At 38.4% G+C, this 17,606-nt stretch overlaps 1 protein-coding gene across 1 annotated transcript in view; it reads left to right on the forward strand.

The window, feature by feature from the left end:
- The first annotated feature begins 906 nt into the window (after positions 1-906).
- LOC112251496 overlaps positions 907-17,606 on the forward strand; it is a 30,150-nt gene continuing 13,450 nt past the window's right edge. The window contains exons 1-48 of the mRNA XM_042322696.1: positions 907-1,021; positions 1,654-1,773; positions 3,337-3,440; positions 3,790-3,844; positions 3,990-4,142; positions 4,262-4,426; positions 4,591-4,743; positions 6,918-7,088; positions 7,178-7,219; positions 7,359-7,520; positions 7,612-7,782; positions 7,872-7,934; positions 8,061-8,222; positions 8,314-8,484; positions 8,574-8,615; positions 8,755-8,916; positions 9,008-9,178; positions 9,268-9,330; positions 9,459-9,570; positions 9,625-9,632; positions 9,711-9,881; positions 9,971-10,012; positions 10,152-10,313; positions 10,405-10,575; positions 10,665-10,727; positions 10,856-11,017; positions 11,109-11,279; positions 11,369-11,410; positions 11,550-11,711; positions 11,803-11,973; positions 12,063-12,125; positions 12,254-12,415; positions 12,507-12,677; positions 12,767-12,808; positions 13,138-13,215; positions 13,532-13,609; positions 13,826-13,987; positions 14,079-14,249; positions 14,339-14,380; positions 14,710-14,787; positions 15,128-15,205; positions 15,422-15,583; positions 15,675-15,845; positions 15,935-15,976; positions 16,306-16,383; positions 16,589-16,666; positions 16,968-17,045; positions 17,174-17,251. Of these exons, the coding sequence (XP_042178630.1) occupies positions 3,339-3,440; positions 3,790-3,844; positions 3,990-4,142; positions 4,262-4,426; positions 4,591-4,743; positions 6,918-7,088; positions 7,178-7,219; positions 7,359-7,520; positions 7,612-7,782; positions 7,872-7,934; positions 8,061-8,222; positions 8,314-8,484; positions 8,574-8,615; positions 8,755-8,916; positions 9,008-9,178; positions 9,268-9,330; positions 9,459-9,570; positions 9,625-9,632; positions 9,711-9,881; positions 9,971-10,012; positions 10,152-10,313; positions 10,405-10,575; positions 10,665-10,727; positions 10,856-11,017; positions 11,109-11,279; positions 11,369-11,410; positions 11,550-11,711; positions 11,803-11,973; positions 12,063-12,125; positions 12,254-12,415; positions 12,507-12,677; positions 12,767-12,808; positions 13,138-13,215; positions 13,532-13,609; positions 13,826-13,987; positions 14,079-14,249; positions 14,339-14,380; positions 14,710-14,787; positions 15,128-15,205; positions 15,422-15,583; positions 15,675-15,845; positions 15,935-15,976; positions 16,306-16,383; positions 16,589-16,666; positions 16,968-17,045; positions 17,174-17,251 (5,257 nt within the window). The 5' untranslated portion in view covers positions 907-1,021; positions 1,654-1,773; positions 3,337-3,338. The remainder of the gene's footprint in view (positions 1,022-1,653; positions 1,774-3,336; positions 3,441-3,789; positions 3,845-3,989; positions 4,143-4,261; positions 4,427-4,590; positions 4,744-6,917; positions 7,089-7,177; positions 7,220-7,358; positions 7,521-7,611; positions 7,783-7,871; positions 7,935-8,060; positions 8,223-8,313; positions 8,485-8,573; positions 8,616-8,754; positions 8,917-9,007; positions 9,179-9,267; positions 9,331-9,458; positions 9,571-9,624; positions 9,633-9,710; positions 9,882-9,970; positions 10,013-10,151; positions 10,314-10,404; positions 10,576-10,664; positions 10,728-10,855; positions 11,018-11,108; positions 11,280-11,368; positions 11,411-11,549; positions 11,712-11,802; positions 11,974-12,062; positions 12,126-12,253; positions 12,416-12,506; positions 12,678-12,766; positions 12,809-13,137; positions 13,216-13,531; positions 13,610-13,825; positions 13,988-14,078; positions 14,250-14,338; positions 14,381-14,709; positions 14,788-15,127; positions 15,206-15,421; positions 15,584-15,674; positions 15,846-15,934; positions 15,977-16,305; positions 16,384-16,588; positions 16,667-16,967; positions 17,046-17,173; positions 17,252-17,606) is intronic.

The raw sequence follows: 17,606 nt of genomic DNA on the forward strand, positions 1-17,606 counted from the left end.
ATGCAACAAACACAAAACAAAACAATTCCACACAAAGACATGGGTGGGAACAGAGGAATATATATATATATCTATATATATGCAGTGTGATTAGGGAATGTAAACCAGGTGTGCGGGGAACAAGACAAAACAAATGGAACAATGAAAAATGGAGCGGCGATGGCTAGAAGGCCGGTGACGTCGACCGCCGAACGCCACCCGGAAACAAGTAGGGGAGCCGACTTCGGCGGAAGTCGTTGACAACCCTATTTACCAAAACTCACATAAACCAGGTATACCCGTGTGAGAGACAATGAACAAAACTATTAACATGATATATTTGTAATATTAACACACTAATTGTGCTTAAGGGTCTATTCATTGCCAATCTCCCCTGAAATAACAAAATGATACATTTTACAGTCAGAATCACTCATTTAAGCATATGTAAAGGCTAATGGATACTGGTAAAATCATCTGTAGGATCATCTTCATGAAGTATATTGATAACCCAACAACTTCAATTTAGTTCATTAAATATAATAAGTTACCTTTTCACTGTGTATTCATCTGTCACTGTTCAATTCAAGCTGTGTGTATTCACTGCTTTGTATTCTATTGTTTAACTGACGGTCCTTTGAACAGAGCAATCAAGTGTATTTTAGTTTTGTTGAGACACAATGTTCATGACAGTTCAGACAATGTATAGTCACTGACCCACTGCACTGGTGTTTTTACATGATGACCTTTTACTTCTAATTTATAACGATGGTTGTACTGATGGCTCAAGTGTGTCTGTGCGCTGCTCTTCAATACTAACTCAGGTTCATTTAGTGACACAAGGAAACAGAATAAATAATGAAACCTGTTGAGCAGGTGCTCTGTCACAGTCAGTCAGTCCCTTACCATATTTCAGGAATTGTTCCCGTAGTTCACGGTATTGAGGGTGTGACAGTCAGTAAACGGTGTTGGATGTGGGTTTTGAGTCTCCCTGCAACGTACAATACTACACTTGTCAACCAGAACAGTAAGGAGAAGCAAGGTAAGGTATTTTTGTTCGTTTGTTTTTCAGTGAAATGATAGATGAGGATGATAGTGAAGAACTGAATAATAATTTAGGTCAATGTTAAAAGGAGGGGGGAGAGACAGAAATTGGCCTACATGGGATCTTCACTTGGATGGTAATGAGACTGACCTCCTTTCTGAGTTGAGGCTTAAATACCAATCTAAATGTTTCTGTTGTATCTGTACCCATTATTACTTAGTGTCTGACATGATATAAGCAACATCAAAAACAGTGCATATCAGGAGCACAGATTGAATATCTGAGTTTCCATGTTTTCAGCTGATTCATTTGCCCTGACTGGCCCAACAATACGCTATCTGTAGTCACATTGATTTCCTTAGTTGGTTTATTAGTTAAAGATATTTTGTGCTGTCAAGTTTTATACGTAAGACTTTCTGGTAGTGGTAGCAGTAGCTCCATTAAGTTTTCTCTGCTACCTATTGGTGTTTATATAAATATTCTGTAGCCTGTTGGTGCCTATATTTTTCTGGTGCCTGTTGTTGGTGCCTATTAGATCCTTTCCTGTCTGAAAAGCTAAATCATTCGATTTAATTTTTTTAAACATCAAGCTTGTTTTTCTTGTGTTCCTTTTGTTATTTGTGTGGTAGACATGACACGATTGATGATTGATGTCAACTGCTTTTGAACAAACCTGCAACAATTTGGACATCAGCACTTCAGTGATCAACGTGCTAATGATCATAGGAAGAGCAGTGTGGCCAATAAAGGTAAAGTTAAATATTTATGAAAATCTACCTGAACAATAATATGGCACATAAAATACATTTTTCCCACACTGCACTTTCAGAAGTGTGTTTGATTTGCATAGCAACGTGTCTAAGGATGGAGTTGACACTTGATTTAGACAGTTCAGTAGGATCTTCCATTCAGAACTGACAGTGAAGCTGGCTAAGAAGTCATCAGACTGGCACAGACAAAGGGACTGGAAATGTCTAAATCAAATGTCAACTACCTTCACGCAGAGAAGGCTACTAATCTAAATCAGAAGAGCAGGCCTACAAAAGGACAACAGAGCCCTAGTCTGTTACACCAGGGCTTGGGGCCCGGCCCACGACGTAGATGTGACCAATATGGCCATACAAGAACTGAGATTATGCCAGTAAAACATGTTGTCATTACATATAAGATGAATCTGTTTGACATGGTACAGTGGTTGTCAAGCACATTTCTTTGATTATAGACCTACCATGCTATTTGTAACCCATTTTCATGTTTATGATTGTACTTTTGTCACAATATGGGTATCAATAATGTTAGATGAGATATACAGAATCTGTTTTTCATTCAGTGAATGTCGACTTCCATATGCAGCAGAATTAATTTATATTTTCAGAAATCCAGTAACATTTTCACTTTGAAATAATATTTATGTTATATGAATTTCCTACAGTACGTCCGTCCGCACATCATTCAGAAATGTATTTTGACACTTTTTTGGAGGAATACTCTGTAGCGGTTAGAGAGTTGCGCCAGTAACCGAAAGGTTGCTGGATCGAATCCCCGAGCTGACAAAAAAATCCCTGAGCTGTAAAAATCTGTCGTTCTGCCCCTGAGCAAGGCAGTTAACCGACTGTTCCCCGGGCGACGAAGATGTGGATGTTGATTAATGCAGCCCCCGCACCTCTCTGATTCAGAGGGGTTGGGTTAAATGCGGAAGACACATTTCAGTTGAATACATTCAGTTGTACAGCTGACTAGGTCTCCGCCTTTCCCTTCCCCTTTATTATATGTTGTTTACAATTAATTGTCTTACATAATGTATTTCGACATGACATTGGAACATGTTGGGAATTGTCCACTCACCAGGGACAGGGACATTCTAGGCAATGGCATTCTAGGAATGAGGAATGAACTTCAGCTATTATACTTAACATAACATAAATGTTTTGTAAAAATAGCAGATCACATTTCAAACAGTGTCTTTCCTACTTACAAATAAATGGCTGCACACTAAGTGTTTTTGTACAATAAGTCCAGGTGAGATTCATTATTTCAATTAGCACATTACATAAGGTTATAATGAAAATGATATCACAAATCCCCCGATTCAGCTTAATCAGATTTTTTTATTTTTTTTATCTCAGAATTACAAATCATGAAATGAAACAATAGATACTTCCATGGACATTTTTAAAATGAAGCGTGCATGATATAAGTGCTTCAGAGTGCTTGGGGTTTTATTGTGTACTTTAAACATTATAGTGAATGTAGGTTTTTACAGTTCTTCCTGTTTTTTTTCTCAACTCCTTTGCCTTGTTTCCCTATAACAGGAATGGCAATAACAAAGAATGGGCTGAGTGTCCTTGTTCTCCTGGTGACATGCTCTGTTTTGGAAACACGGGAATTCCTTGAGATTTCCAGCCTTTTTTCACAGGTATTATGTTAACAATACCTCATGCTGTCCAATAGAAACCTTCCGACAATATTTAGGAACAAATGTAACAGAATATGAGAAACTTAGCGTCTTGATGATCTTAGTAAGAGTTAGGCGGTCTACTGTTAAGTTCTTGCACCATAACTATCATGATTTTTTTGGACATATTAATGGTTGAACTGGTTAGTGTGGAGTCTCGTGATTAGATGATCATACAGTATTGAACCACCCTTGAAACCCCCAAAAGCTATCAAACAGGATATTCTAAATGTGGAAAATATTCTAAGATGATATGGACTCTCTGAAGCAAATGTAAATGTGGATACTGACTTTCATTCTCTTGGTAAAGGCATTCAACACAGAGTACAACCCACATCTGTCACATGTTAGGGAAAAAAGAGCAGGTGAGTTTAGGCAACGGATCACCTTTAAATGATCTTGCAAAGCCAAACATCATCCTCTTGAATGACAATTCAAACAATGTATTTAAAAAGAGCATAGGGACTCTTCTCCTGAACGTCACAATTTCCTCTATTTCAATCCTTACAGTATTATCCAATCGATGGAACTACATAATTGAAGTTGAAGTGAACGTGTCAGACATCAAAACAATAGAGCAAATGAAGTCAGCTGTGAATTCAACAAGTCTTCCCCTCACTATCAACAACTCCACTGAAATCTCTGACGTACACATCACTACTGGTAGTTATACTGTTGGGCTTGCTAGTGCTAAGCATTGCTTTTCTAATTATGTAGGAGAAAAATAATTGATTGACATTTTTTTTTACATGCACATGTCCTGAAACCCATTTCCATTTCAGTGTGCTACCCAAATGGTACTGGATTCCAGTGCAGATGTGAGGACCAGTATCGTTGGTCATATAACAACTGTGTCACATATGGATCCTGTGATGACATCACTGGTGAAACATGTGGATGTATCAATGCCAATCCAGCTGATGGACAGTACTGCCAGCCATACACAAGTAACTTATTATTTGTTTATAAAATACTTGAATCTGTATTAATGAATAAACTTGATATAAAAACTGAATAAACTTGATATTCGAATTGCAATTTAATAACACAAATAACTGCTCTGGTTTGACATAACAATGCAAATGCATGTTCCATATATGTGATTCAACAGAACCTGTAACTCTTCTGGAGTACTTTGTGGAAGTTGAGGTCAATGTCAATGACTTAAAAGCCATAGACGAACCGAAGAACCTTCTGAAAAACCTCAGTTTACCATTCGCACTTAGTAGCATGATCAACATCACTGATCTCAACATTACTACAGGTAAGAAATATTTATGTTCTTGATGAATTATTTTATTTAAATCGTAGAAAATGATGATTTATACTGATATTTTGTTTTTCAGTGTGCTACCCAAATGGTACTGGATTCCAGTGCAGATGTGAGGACCAGTATCGTTGGTCGTGTAACAATTGCGCCATCTATGGGGCATGTGAAGAAAATACAGATAAACCCTGTAGCTGTATTAATGCAATTCCTTCTGATGGAAAGTACTGCCAGTCGGTTCAAAACCCAAGTAAACGCCAAAGTCCTGTATTTTATAGATTTAATTGTCATAATATTTTTCCTATTTCTGTTGAACCAATGAAGCAATGTTATATTTTCGTCACATTACAGACTTTACAGCATGTCCAACCACAACAGCCTCTCCTACAACAGGTAATGTAGGACCAAAATATATCTGATGAATTACCTAAAAAATAAACGCATGACAATTGTTTTGGGATATTGATGGATTAAATCTATTTAATATTAGCAAGTTAATGAGTGACATTGTTCATTTTCAGTTCCAACAGTACCACTGACTCTCTATGAGTACATGATTGAAATTGAACTGAACACCACAGACGTTACAGTGATAGATCAACTGAGAGCCATTCTGAAAAATGCTATTTACCCTGTCAGAATCAATAATCTGATACAAATCACTGGTGTTAACATGTCTACAGGTAAGACTTCAATGTGCAAGTTTATATTTTTAACTGCTTACACACCGATTAAGTGCCATTTTGATTTCTTAATCTACTCTCATGTCCTCAGTTTGCTTCCCAAATGGTACTGGATTCCAGTGCAGATGTGAGGACCAGTATCGTTGGTCATGTGACCAGTGTGTCTCTTTTGGGAATTGTGATGACATCACATCTGACACGTGTGGATGTATCAATGCCATTCCTCCAAATGGACAGTACTGCCAGTCTGTTCACCACCAAAGTAAGAACCAACATCCTCACACATTTGACTTTTGTTAACATTTTCTAATATGTGTAACTAACCAATATCCTATTTTCTTCACCTTAAAGACTTTACAGCATGTCCAACAACAACAGCCTCCCCTACAACAGGTAATAATGGAGAAAGATATATCTGATGAATTGTACTAAGAGCCATGGCATTACTATTGTCTTGTCATGTTTTATCAAAATGATGGATCTAAATCTGTTTAATATTAGCAAATGAATGACTGACATTCTTCATTTTCAGTTCCAACAGTACCACCGACTCTCTATGAGTACATGATTGAAATTGAACTGAACACCACAGACGTTACAGTGATAGATCAACTGAGAGCCATTCTGAGAAATGCTATTTACCCTGTCAGAATCAATAATCTGATACAAATCACTGGTGTTAACATGTCTACAGGTAAGACTTCATTGTGCAAGTTAATATTTTTAATTGCTTACACACTGATTAAGTGTCATATTGATTTCTTGATCTACTCTCATGTCCTCAGTTTGCTTCCAAATGGTACTGGATTCCAGTGCAGATGTGAGGACCAGTATCGTTGGTCATGTGACCAGTGTGTCTCTTATGGGAATTGTGATGACATCACATCTGAAACGTGTGGATGTATCAATGCCATTCCTCCAGATGGACAGTACTGCCAGTCGGTTCACCACCAAAGTAAGAACAAACATCCTCATACATTTGACATTTGTTAACATTTTCTAATATGTGTAAGTAACCAATATTCTATTTTCATCACCTTAAAGACTTCACAGCATGTCCAACAACAACAGCCTCTCCTACAACAACAACAATCTCTCCTACAACAGGTAATATAGGAGCAAAATATATCTGATGAATTACCTAAAAAATAAACGCATGACAATTGTTTTGGGATATTGATGGAATAAATCAATTTAATAATAGCAAGTTAATGACTGACATTGTTCATTTTCAGATCCAACAGTACCACCGACTCTCTATGAGTACATGATTGAAATTGAACTGAACACCACAGACGTTACAGTGATAGATCAACTGAGAGCCATTCTGAGAAATGCTATTTACCCTGTCAGAATCAATAATCTGACACAAATCACTGGTGTTAACATGTCTACAGGTAAGACTTCAATGTGCAAGTTTATATTTTTAACTGCTTACACACTGATTAAGTGTCATTTTGATTTCTTAATCTACTCTCATGTCCTCAGTTTGCTTCCCAAATGGTACTGGATTCCAGTGCAGATGTGAGGACCAGTATCGTTGGTCATGTGACCAGTGTGTCTCTTTTGGGAATTGTGATGACATCACATCTGACACGTGTGGATGTATCAATGCCATTCCTCCAGATGGACAGTACTGCCAGTCTGTTCACCACCAAAGTAAGAACCAACATCCTCACACATTTGACATTTGTTAACATTTTCTAATATGTGTAACTAACAAATATCCTATTTTCTTCACCTTAAAGACTTTACAGCATGTCCAACAACAACAGCCTCTCCTACAACAGGTAATAATGGAGAAAGATATATCTGATGAATTGTACTAAGAGCCATGGCATTACTATTGTCTTGTCATGTTTTGTCAAAATGATGGATCTAAATCTATTTAATATTAGCAAATGAATGACTGACATTCTTCATTTTCAGTTCCAACAGTACCACCGACTCTCTATGAGTACATGATTGAAATTGAACTGAACACCACAGACGTTACAGTGATAGATCAACTGAGAGCCATTCTGAGAAATGCTATTTACCCTGTCAGAATCAATAATCTGATACAAATCACTGGTGTTAACATGTCTACAGGTAAGACTTCATTGTGCAAGTTAATATTTTTAATTGCTTACACACTGATTAAGTGTCATATTGATTTCTTGATCTACTCTCATGTCCTCAGTTTGCTTCCCAAATGGTACTGGATTCCAGTGCAGATGTGAGGACCAGTATCGTTGGTCATGTGACCAGTGTGTCTCTTATGGGAATTGTGATGACATCACATCTGAAACGTGTGGATGTATCAATGCCATTCCTCCAGATGGACAGTACTGCCAGTCGGTTCACCACCAAAGTAAGAACAAACATCCTCATACATTTGACATTTGTTAACATTTTCTAATATGTGTAAGTAACCAATATTCTATTTTCATCACCTTAAAGACTTCACAGCATGTCCAACAACAACAGCCTCTCCTACAACAACAACAATCTCTCCTACAACAGGTAATATAGGACCAAAATATATCTGATGAATTACCTAAAAAAAACGCATGACAATTGTTTTGGGATATTGATGGAATAAATCAATTTAATAATAGCAAGTTAATGACTGACATTGTTCATTTTCAGATCCAACAGTACCACCGACTCTCTATGAGTACATGATTGAAATTGAACTGAACACCACAGACGTTACAGTGATAGATCAACTGAGAGCCATTCTGAGAAATGCTATTTACCCTGTCAGAATCAATAATCTGACACAAATCACTGGTGTTAACATGTCTACAGGTAAGACTTCAATGTGCAAGTTTATATTTTTAACTGCTTACACACTGATTAAGTGTCATTTTGATTTCTTAATCTACTCTCATGTCCTCAGTTTGCTTCCCAAATGGTACTGGATTCCAGTGCAGATGTGAGGACCAGTATCGTTGGTCATGTGACCAGTGTGTCTCTTTTGGGAATTGTGATGACATCACATCTGACACGTGTGGATGTATCAATGCCATTCCTCCAGATGGACAGTACTGCCAGTCTGTTCACCACCAAAGTAAGAACCAACATCCTCACACATTTGACATTTGTTAACATTTTCTAATATGTGTAACTAACAAATATCCTATTTTCTTCACCTTAAAGACTTTACAGCATGTCCAACAACAACAGCCTCTCCTACAACAGGTAATAATGGAGAAAGATATATCTGATGAATTGTACTAAGAGCCATGGCATTACTATTGTCTTGTCATGTTTTGTCATTATGATGGATCTAAATCTATTTAATATTAGCAAATGAATGACTGACATTCTTCATTTTCAGTTCCAACAGTACCACTGACTCTCTATGAGTACATGATTGAAATTGAACTGAACACCACAGACGTTACAGTGATAGATCAACTGAGAGCCATTCTGAGAAATGCTATTTACCCTGTCAGAATCAATAATCTGATACAAATCACAGGTGTTAACATGTCTACAGGTAAGACTTCATTGTGCAAGTTAATATTTTTAATTGCTTACACACTGATTAAGTGTCATATTGATTTCTTAATCTACTCTCATGTCCTCAGTTTGCTTCCCAAATGGTACTGGATTCCAGTGCAGATGTGAGGACCAGTATCGTTGGTCATGTGACCAGTGTGTCTCTTATGGGAATTGTGATGACATCACATCTGAAACGTGTGGATGTATCAATGCCATTCCTCCAGATGGACAGTACTGCCAGTCGGTTCACCACCAAAGTAAGAACAAACATCCTCACACATTTGACATTTGTTAACATTTTCTAATATGTGTAAGTAACCAATATTCTATTTTCTTCACCTTAAAGACTTTACAGCATGTCCCACAACAACAGCCTCTCCTACAACAACAACAATCTCTCCTACAACAGGTAATATAGGACCAAAATATATCTGATGAATTACCTAAAAAATAAACGCATGACAATTGTTTTGGGATATTGATGGAATAAATCAATTTAATAATAGCAAGTTAATGACTGACATTGTTCATTTTCAGATCCAACAGTACCACCGACTCTCTATGAGTACATGATTGAAATTGAACTGAACACCACAGACGTTACAGTGATAGATCAACTGAGAGCCATTCTGAGAAATGCTTTTACCCTGTCAGAATCAATAATCTGACACAAATCACTGGTGTTAACATGTCTACAGGTAAGACTTCAATGTGCAAGTTTATATTTTTAACTGCTTACACACTGATTAAGTGTCATTTTGATTTCTTAATCTACTCTCATGTCCTCAGTTTGCTTCCCAAATGGTACTGGATTCCAGTGCAGATGTGAGGACCAGTATCGTTGGTCATGTGACCAGTGTGTCTCTTTTGGGAATTGTGATGACATCACATCTGACACGTGTGGATGTATCAATGCCATTCCTCCAGATGGACAGTACTGCCAGTCTGTTCACCACCAAAGTAAGAACCAACATCCTCACACATTTGACATTTGTTAACATTTTCTAATATGTGTAACTAACAAATATCCTATTTTCTTCACCTTAAAGACTTTACAGCATGTCCAACAACAACAGCCTCTCCTACAACAGGTAATAATGGAGAAATATATATCTGATGAATTGTACTAAGAGCCATGGCATTACTATTGTCTTGTCATGTTTTGTCATTATGATGGATCTAAATCTATTTAATATTAGCAAATGAATGACTGACATTCTTCATTTTCAGTTCCAACAGTACCACTGACTCTCTATGAGTACATGATTGAAATTGAACTGAACACCACAGACGTTACAGTGATAGATCAACTGAGAGCCATTCTGAGAAATGCTATTTACCCTGTCAGAATCAATAATCTGATACAAATCACAGGTGTTAACATGTCTACAGGTAAGACTTCATTGTGCAAGTTAATATTTTTAATTGCTTACACACTGATTAAGTGTCATATTGATTTCTTAATCTACTCTCATGTCCTCAGTTTGCTTCCCAAATGGTACTGGATTCCAGTGCAGATGTGAGGACCAGTATCGTTGGTCATGTGACCAGTGTGTCTCTTATGGGAATTGTGATGACATCACATCTGAAACGTGTGGATGTATCAATGCCATTCCTCCAGATGGACAGTACTGCCAGTCGGTTCACCACCAAAGTAAGAACAAACATCCTCACACATTTGACATTTGTTAACATTTTCTAATATGTGTAAGTAACCAATATTCTATTTTCTTCACCTTAAAGACTTTACAGCATGTCCCACAACAACAGCCTCTCCTACAACAACAACAATCTCTCCTACAACAGGTAATATAGGACCAAAATATATCTGATGAATTACCTAAAAAATAAACGCATGACAATTGTTTTGGGATATTGATGGAATAAATCAATTTAATAATAGCAAGTTAATGACTGACATTGTTCATTTTCAGATCCAACAGTACCACCGACTCTCTATGAGTACATGATTGAAATTGAACTGAACACCACAGACGTTACAGTGATAGATCAACTGAGAGCCATTCTGAGAAATGCTATTTACCCTGTCAGAATCAATAATCTGACACAAATCACTGGTGTTAACATGTCTACAGGTAAGACTTCAATGTGCAAGTTTATGTTTTTAACTGCTTACACACTGATTAAGTGTCATTTTGATTTCTTAATCTACTCTCATGTCCTCAGTTTGCTTCCCAAATGGTACTGGATTCCAGTGCAGATGTGAGGACCAGTATCGTTGGTCATGTGACCAGTGTGTCTCTTTTGGGAATTGTGATGACATCACATCTGACACGTGTGGATGTATCAATGCCATTCCTCCAGATGGACAGTACTGCCAGTCTGTTCACCACCAAAGTAAGAACCAACATCCTCACACATTTGACATTTGTTAACATTTTCTAATATGTGTAACTAACAAATATCCTATTTTCTTCACCTTAAAGACTTTACAGCATGTCCAACAACAACAGCCTCTCCTACAACAGGTAATAATGGAGAAATATATATCTGATGAATTGTACTAAGAGCCATGGCATTACTATTGTCTTGTCATGTTTTGTCATTATGATGGATCTAAATCTATTTAATATTAGCAAATGAATGACTGACATTCTTCATTTTCAGTTCCAACAGTACCACTGACTCTCTATGAGTACATGATTGAAATTGAACTGAACACCACAGACGTTACAGTGATAGATCAACTGAGAGCCATTCTGAGAAATGCTATTTACCCTGTCAGAATCAATAATCTGATACAAATCACAGGTGTTAACATGTCTACAGGTAAGACTTCATTGTGCAAGTTAATATTTTGAATTGCTTACACACTGATTAAGTGTCATATTGATTTCTTGATCTACTCTCATGTCCTCAGTTTGCTTCCCAAATGGTACTGGATTCCAGTGCAGATGTGAGGACCAGTATCGTTGGTCATGTGACCAGTGTGTCTCTTATGGGAAATGTGATGACATCACATCTGACACGTGTGGATGTATCAATGCCATTCCTCCAGATGGACAGTACTGCCAGTCTGTTCACCACCAAAGTAAGAACCAACATCCTCACACATTTGACTTTTGTTAACATTTTCTGATATGTGTAAGTAACCAATATTCTATTTTCTTCACCTTAAAGACTTTACAGCATGTCCCACAACAACAGCCTCTCCTACAACAACAACAATCTCTCCTACAACAGGTAATGTCGGACCAAACCATATCTGATGAATTACCTAAAAAATAAACGCATGACAACTGTTTTGGGATATTGATGGATTAAATCTATTTAATATTAGCAAGTTAATGACTGACATTGTTCATTTTCAGTTACAACAGTACCACCGACTCTCTATGAGTACATGATTGAAATTGAACTGAACACCACAGACGTTACAGTGATAGATCAACTGAGAGCCATTCTGAGAAATGCTATTTACCCTGTCAGAATCAATAATCTGATACAAATCACTGGTGTTAACATGTCTACAGGTAAGACTTCAATGTGCAAGTTATTATTTTTAATTGCTTACATACCGATTAAGTGTCATTTTGATTTCTTAATCTACTCTCATGTCCTCAGTTTGCTTCCCAAATGGTACTGGATTCCAGTGCAGATGTGAGGACCAGTATCGTTGGTCATGTGACCAGTGTGTCTCTTATGGGAAATGTGATGACATCACATCTGACACGTGTGGATGTATCAATGCCATTCCTCCAGATGGACAGTACTGCCAGTCTGTTCACCACCAAAGTAAGAACCAACATCCTCACACATTTGACTTTTGTTAACATTTTCTAATATGTGTAAGTAACCAATATTCTATTTTCATCACCTTAAAGACTTCACAGCATGTCCAACAACAACAGCCTCTCCTACAACAGGTACCTTTAGAAATACCTACTGAAAAACATGACATAGTTTTTGAAATCCTTAGAATAGTACTGTTGTCATGTCTATCGATAACCTACAGTAGGCTACATTTCATGCTATTCAAGTCATAGTTTTATCATTTACAGCTGACCCCACAACAGCACTAATCACAGTAACCAGTGAGGGCTGTCCAATGAGATAAAGCAGTTCATCCCACAACACAGCTCATCACAATAACCAGCAAATACAATGAAGTACCTGTGAATAGAGTTTGTTCTGAACTCATCACACATTTGTCACAATCTTTCTGTCTCTCTGTCACTCTCTCTCTCTGCTTTAGACTCTACATCACCTGAGGCCAGCACTACAGAACAAATTACTACAGTTGATAACACAACACAACTGATCACAGTTACCAGTAAATACAGTCAAGTACTAGTGAAAATAATTTGTTCTGAAATTCAGGTCTTCACACGTTTGTCACAATATCTCTCTCTCTCCCTTGCTTTCTGTCTGTCTGTCTGTCTGTCTGTCTGTCTGTCTGTCTGTCTGTCTGTCTGTCTGTCTGTCTGTCTGTCTGTCTGTCTGTCTGTCTGTCTGTCTGTCTGTCTGTCTGTCTGTCTGTCTGTCTGTCTGTCTGTCTGTCTGTCTGTCTGTCTGTCTGTCTGTCTGTCTGTCTGTCTGTCTGTCTGTCTGTCTATCACTCTCTCTCTCTCTCTCTCTCTCTAATTTAGACTCTACAACACCTGAGGCCAGCACTACAGAACAAATAACTACAGTTGATAACACAACACAACTGATCACAGTTACCAGTAAGTATCATCAAGTTCTGGGGAACAAAATGTGTGTTTCACCCCTGCTGTAGACTCTACAACATCTGCACCCACAACAGAACGAATAACTACAGCTGACCCCACAACACAACTGACCACAGTTACCAGTATACGCATGACAATTGTTTTGGGATATTGATGGATCTAAATCTATTTAATATTAGCAAGTTAATGACTGACACTGTTCATTTTCAGTTCCAACAGTACCACTGACTCTCTATGAGTACATGATTGAAATTGAACTGAACACCACAGACGTTACAGTGATAGATCAACTGAGAGCCATTCTGAGAAATGCTATTTACCCTGTCAGAATCAATAATCTGACACAAATCACTGGTGTTAACATGTCTACAGGTAAGACTTCAATGTGCAAGTTATTATTTTTAATTGCTTACATACCGATTAAGTGTCATTTTGATTTCTTAATCTACTCTCATGTCCTCAGTTTGCTTCTCAAATGGTACTGGATTCCAGTGCAGATGTGAGGACCAGTATCGTTGGTCATGTGACCAGTGTGTCTCTTATGGGAAATGTGATGACATCACATCTGACACGTGTGGATGTATCAATGCCATTCCTCCAGATGGACAGTACTGCCAGTCTGTTCACCACCAAAGTAAGAACCAACATCCTCACACATTCGACTTTTGTTAACATTTTCTAATATGTGTAACTAACCAATATCCTATTTTCTTCACCTTAAAGACTTCACAGCATGTCCAACAACAACAGCCTCTCCTACAACAGGTACATTTAGAAATACCTACTGAAAAACATGACGTAGTTTTTGCAATCCTTAGAATAGTACTGTTGTCATGTCTATCGATAACCTACAGTAGGCTACATTTCATGCTATTCAAGTCATAGTTTTATCATTTACAGCTGACCCCACAACAGCACTAATCACAGTAACCAGTGAGGGCTGTCCAATGAGATAAAGCAGTTCATCCCACAACACAGCTCATCACAATAACCAGCAAATACCATGAAGTACCTGTGAATAGAGTTTTTTCTGAACTCATCACACATTTGTCACAATCTTTCTGTCTCTCTGTCACTCTCTCTCTCTGCTTTAGACTCTACAACACCTGAGGCCAGCACTACAGAACAAATTACTACAGTTGATAACACAACACAACTGATCACAGTTACCAGTAAATACAGTCAAGTACTAGTGAAAATAATTTGTTCTGAAATTCAGGTCTTCACACGTTTGTCACAATATCTCTCTCTCTCCCTTGCTTTCTCGCTGTCTGTCTGTCTGTCTGTCTGTCTGTCTGTCTGTCTGTCTGTCTGTCTGTCTGTCTGTCTGTCTGTCTGTCTGTCTGTCTGTCTGTCTGTCTGTCTGTCTGTCTGTCTGTCTGTCTGTCTGTCTGTCTGTCTGTCTGTCTGTCTGTCTGTCTGTCTGTCTGTCTGTCTGTCTCTGTCTATCACTCTCTCTCTCTCTCTCTCTCTCTCTCTCTCTCTCTCTCTCTCTCTCTCTCTCTAATTTAGACTCTACAACACCTGTGGCTAGCACTACAGAACAAATAACTACAGTTAATAACACAACACAACTGATCACAGTTACCAGTAAGTATCATCAAGTTCTGGGGAACAAAATGTGTGTTTCACCCCTGCTGTAGACTCTACAACATCTGCACCCACAACAGAACGAATAACTACAGCTGACCCCACAACACAACTGACCACAGTTACCAGTATACGCATGACAATTGTTTTGGGATATTGATGGATCTAAATCTATTTAATATTAGCAAGTTAATCACTGACATTGTTCATTTTCAGTTCCAACAGTACCACTGACTCTCTATGAGTACATGATTGAAATTGAACTGAACACCACAGACGTTACAGTGATAGATCAACTGAGAGCCATTCTGAGAAATGCTATTTACCCTGTCAGAATCAATAATCTGATACAAATCACTGGTGTTAACATGTCTACAGGTAAGACTTCCATATGCAAGTTATTATTTTTAATTGCTTACATACCGATTAAGTGTCATTTTGATTTCTTAATCTACTCTCATGTCCTCAGTTTGCTTCCCAAATGGTACTGGATTCCAGTGCAGATGTGAGGACCAGTATCGTTGGTCATGTGACCAGTGTGTCTCTTATGGGAAATGTGATGACATCACATCTGACACGTGTGGATGTATCAATGCCATTCCTCCAGATGGACAGTACTGCCAGTCTGTTCACCACCAAAGTAAGAACCAACATCCTCACACATTTGACTTTTGTTAACATTTTCTAATATGTGTAAGTAACCAATATTCTATTTTCTTCACCTTAAAGACTTCACAGCATGTCCAACAACAACAGCCTCTCCTACAACAGGTACCTTTAGAAATACCTACTGAAAAACATGACATAGTTTTTGAAATCCTTAGAATAGTACTGTTGTCATGTCTATCGATAACCTACAGTAGGCTACATTTCATGCTATTCAAGTTATAGTTTTATCATTTACAGCTGACCCCACAACAGCACTAATCACAGTAACCAGTGAGGGCTGTCCAATGAGATAAAGCAGTTCATCCCACAACACAGCACATCACAATAACCAGCAAATACCATGAAGTACCTGTGAATAGAGTTTGTTCTGAACTCATCACACATTTGTCACAATCTTTCTGTCTCTCTGTCACTCTCTCTCTCTGCTTTAGACTCTACAACACCTGAGGCCAGCACTACAGAACAAATTACTACAGTTGATAACACAACCCAACTGATCACAGCTACCAGTAAATACAGTCAAGTACTAGTGAAAATAATTTGTTCTGAAATTCAGGTCTTCACACGTTTGTGACAATATCTCTCCCTCGCTCTCTCGCTGTTTGTCTGTCTGTCTGTCTCTCTCTCTCTCTCTCTCTCTCTTTTTTTTTCTTCTCTCTCTCTCTCTCTCTCTTTTTTTCTCTCTCTCTCTCTCTCTCTCTCTCTGTAATTTAGACTCTACAACACCTGAGGCCAGCACTACAGAACAAATAACTACAGTTGATAACACAACACAACTGATCACAGTTACCAGTAAGTATCATCAAGTTCTGGAGGACAAAATGTGTGTTTCTCCCCTAATGTAGACTCTACAACATCTGCACCCACAACAGAACAAATTACTACAGCTGACCCCACAACACAACTGACCACAGTTATCAGTAAATACAATCAAGTACTAGTTAAAATAATTTGTTCTTAAATACAGGTCTTCACATGTTTGTCACATCTTCCTCCCTCCCTCCCTCCCTCGCTCTCTGTCTGTCTGTCTGTCTGTGTCTGTCTGTCTGTCTGTCTCTCTCTCTCTCTCTCTCTCTCTCTCTCTCTAATTTAGACTCTACAACACCCGAGGACAGCACTACAGAACAAATTACTACAGCTGACCCCACAACACAACTGACCACAGTTACCAGTAAATACAATCAAGTACTGGTGAAAATAATTTGTTCAGAATTCCAGTTATTCACACATTTGTCCCGATCTCTTTCTCTCTCTCTCTCTCTCTCTCTCTCTCTCTCTCTCTCTCTCTCTCTAATTTAGACTCTACAACACCCGAGGACAGCACTACAGAACAAATTACTACAGCTGACCCCACAACACAACTGCCCACAGTTACCAGTAAATACAATCAAGTACTGGTTAAAATAATTTGTTCTTAAATTCAGGTCTTCACATGTTTGTCACATCTCACCCTCCCTCCCTCCCTCCCTCCCTCCCTCCCTCCCTCCCTCCCTCCCTCCCTCCCTCCCTCCCTCCCTCCCTCCCTCCCTCCCTCCCCCTCCTCCCTCTGTCTGTCTGTCTGTTTCTGTTTGTCTGTCTGTCTGTCTGTCTGTCTGTCTGTCTGTCTGTCTGTCTGTCTGTCTGTCTGTCTGTCTGTCTGTCTGTCTGTCTGTCTGTCTGTCTGTCTGTCTGTCTGTCTGTCTGTCTGTCTCTCTCTCTCTCTCTCTCTCTCTCTCTCTCTCTCTCTCTCTCT

Source organism: Oncorhynchus tshawytscha, linkage group LG05 (genome assembly GCF_018296145.1).
Source record: "Oncorhynchus tshawytscha isolate Ot180627B linkage group LG05, Otsh_v2.0, whole genome shotgun sequence".
Taxonomy (NCBI): domain Eukaryota; kingdom Metazoa; phylum Chordata; class Actinopteri; order Salmoniformes; family Salmonidae; genus Oncorhynchus; species Oncorhynchus tshawytscha.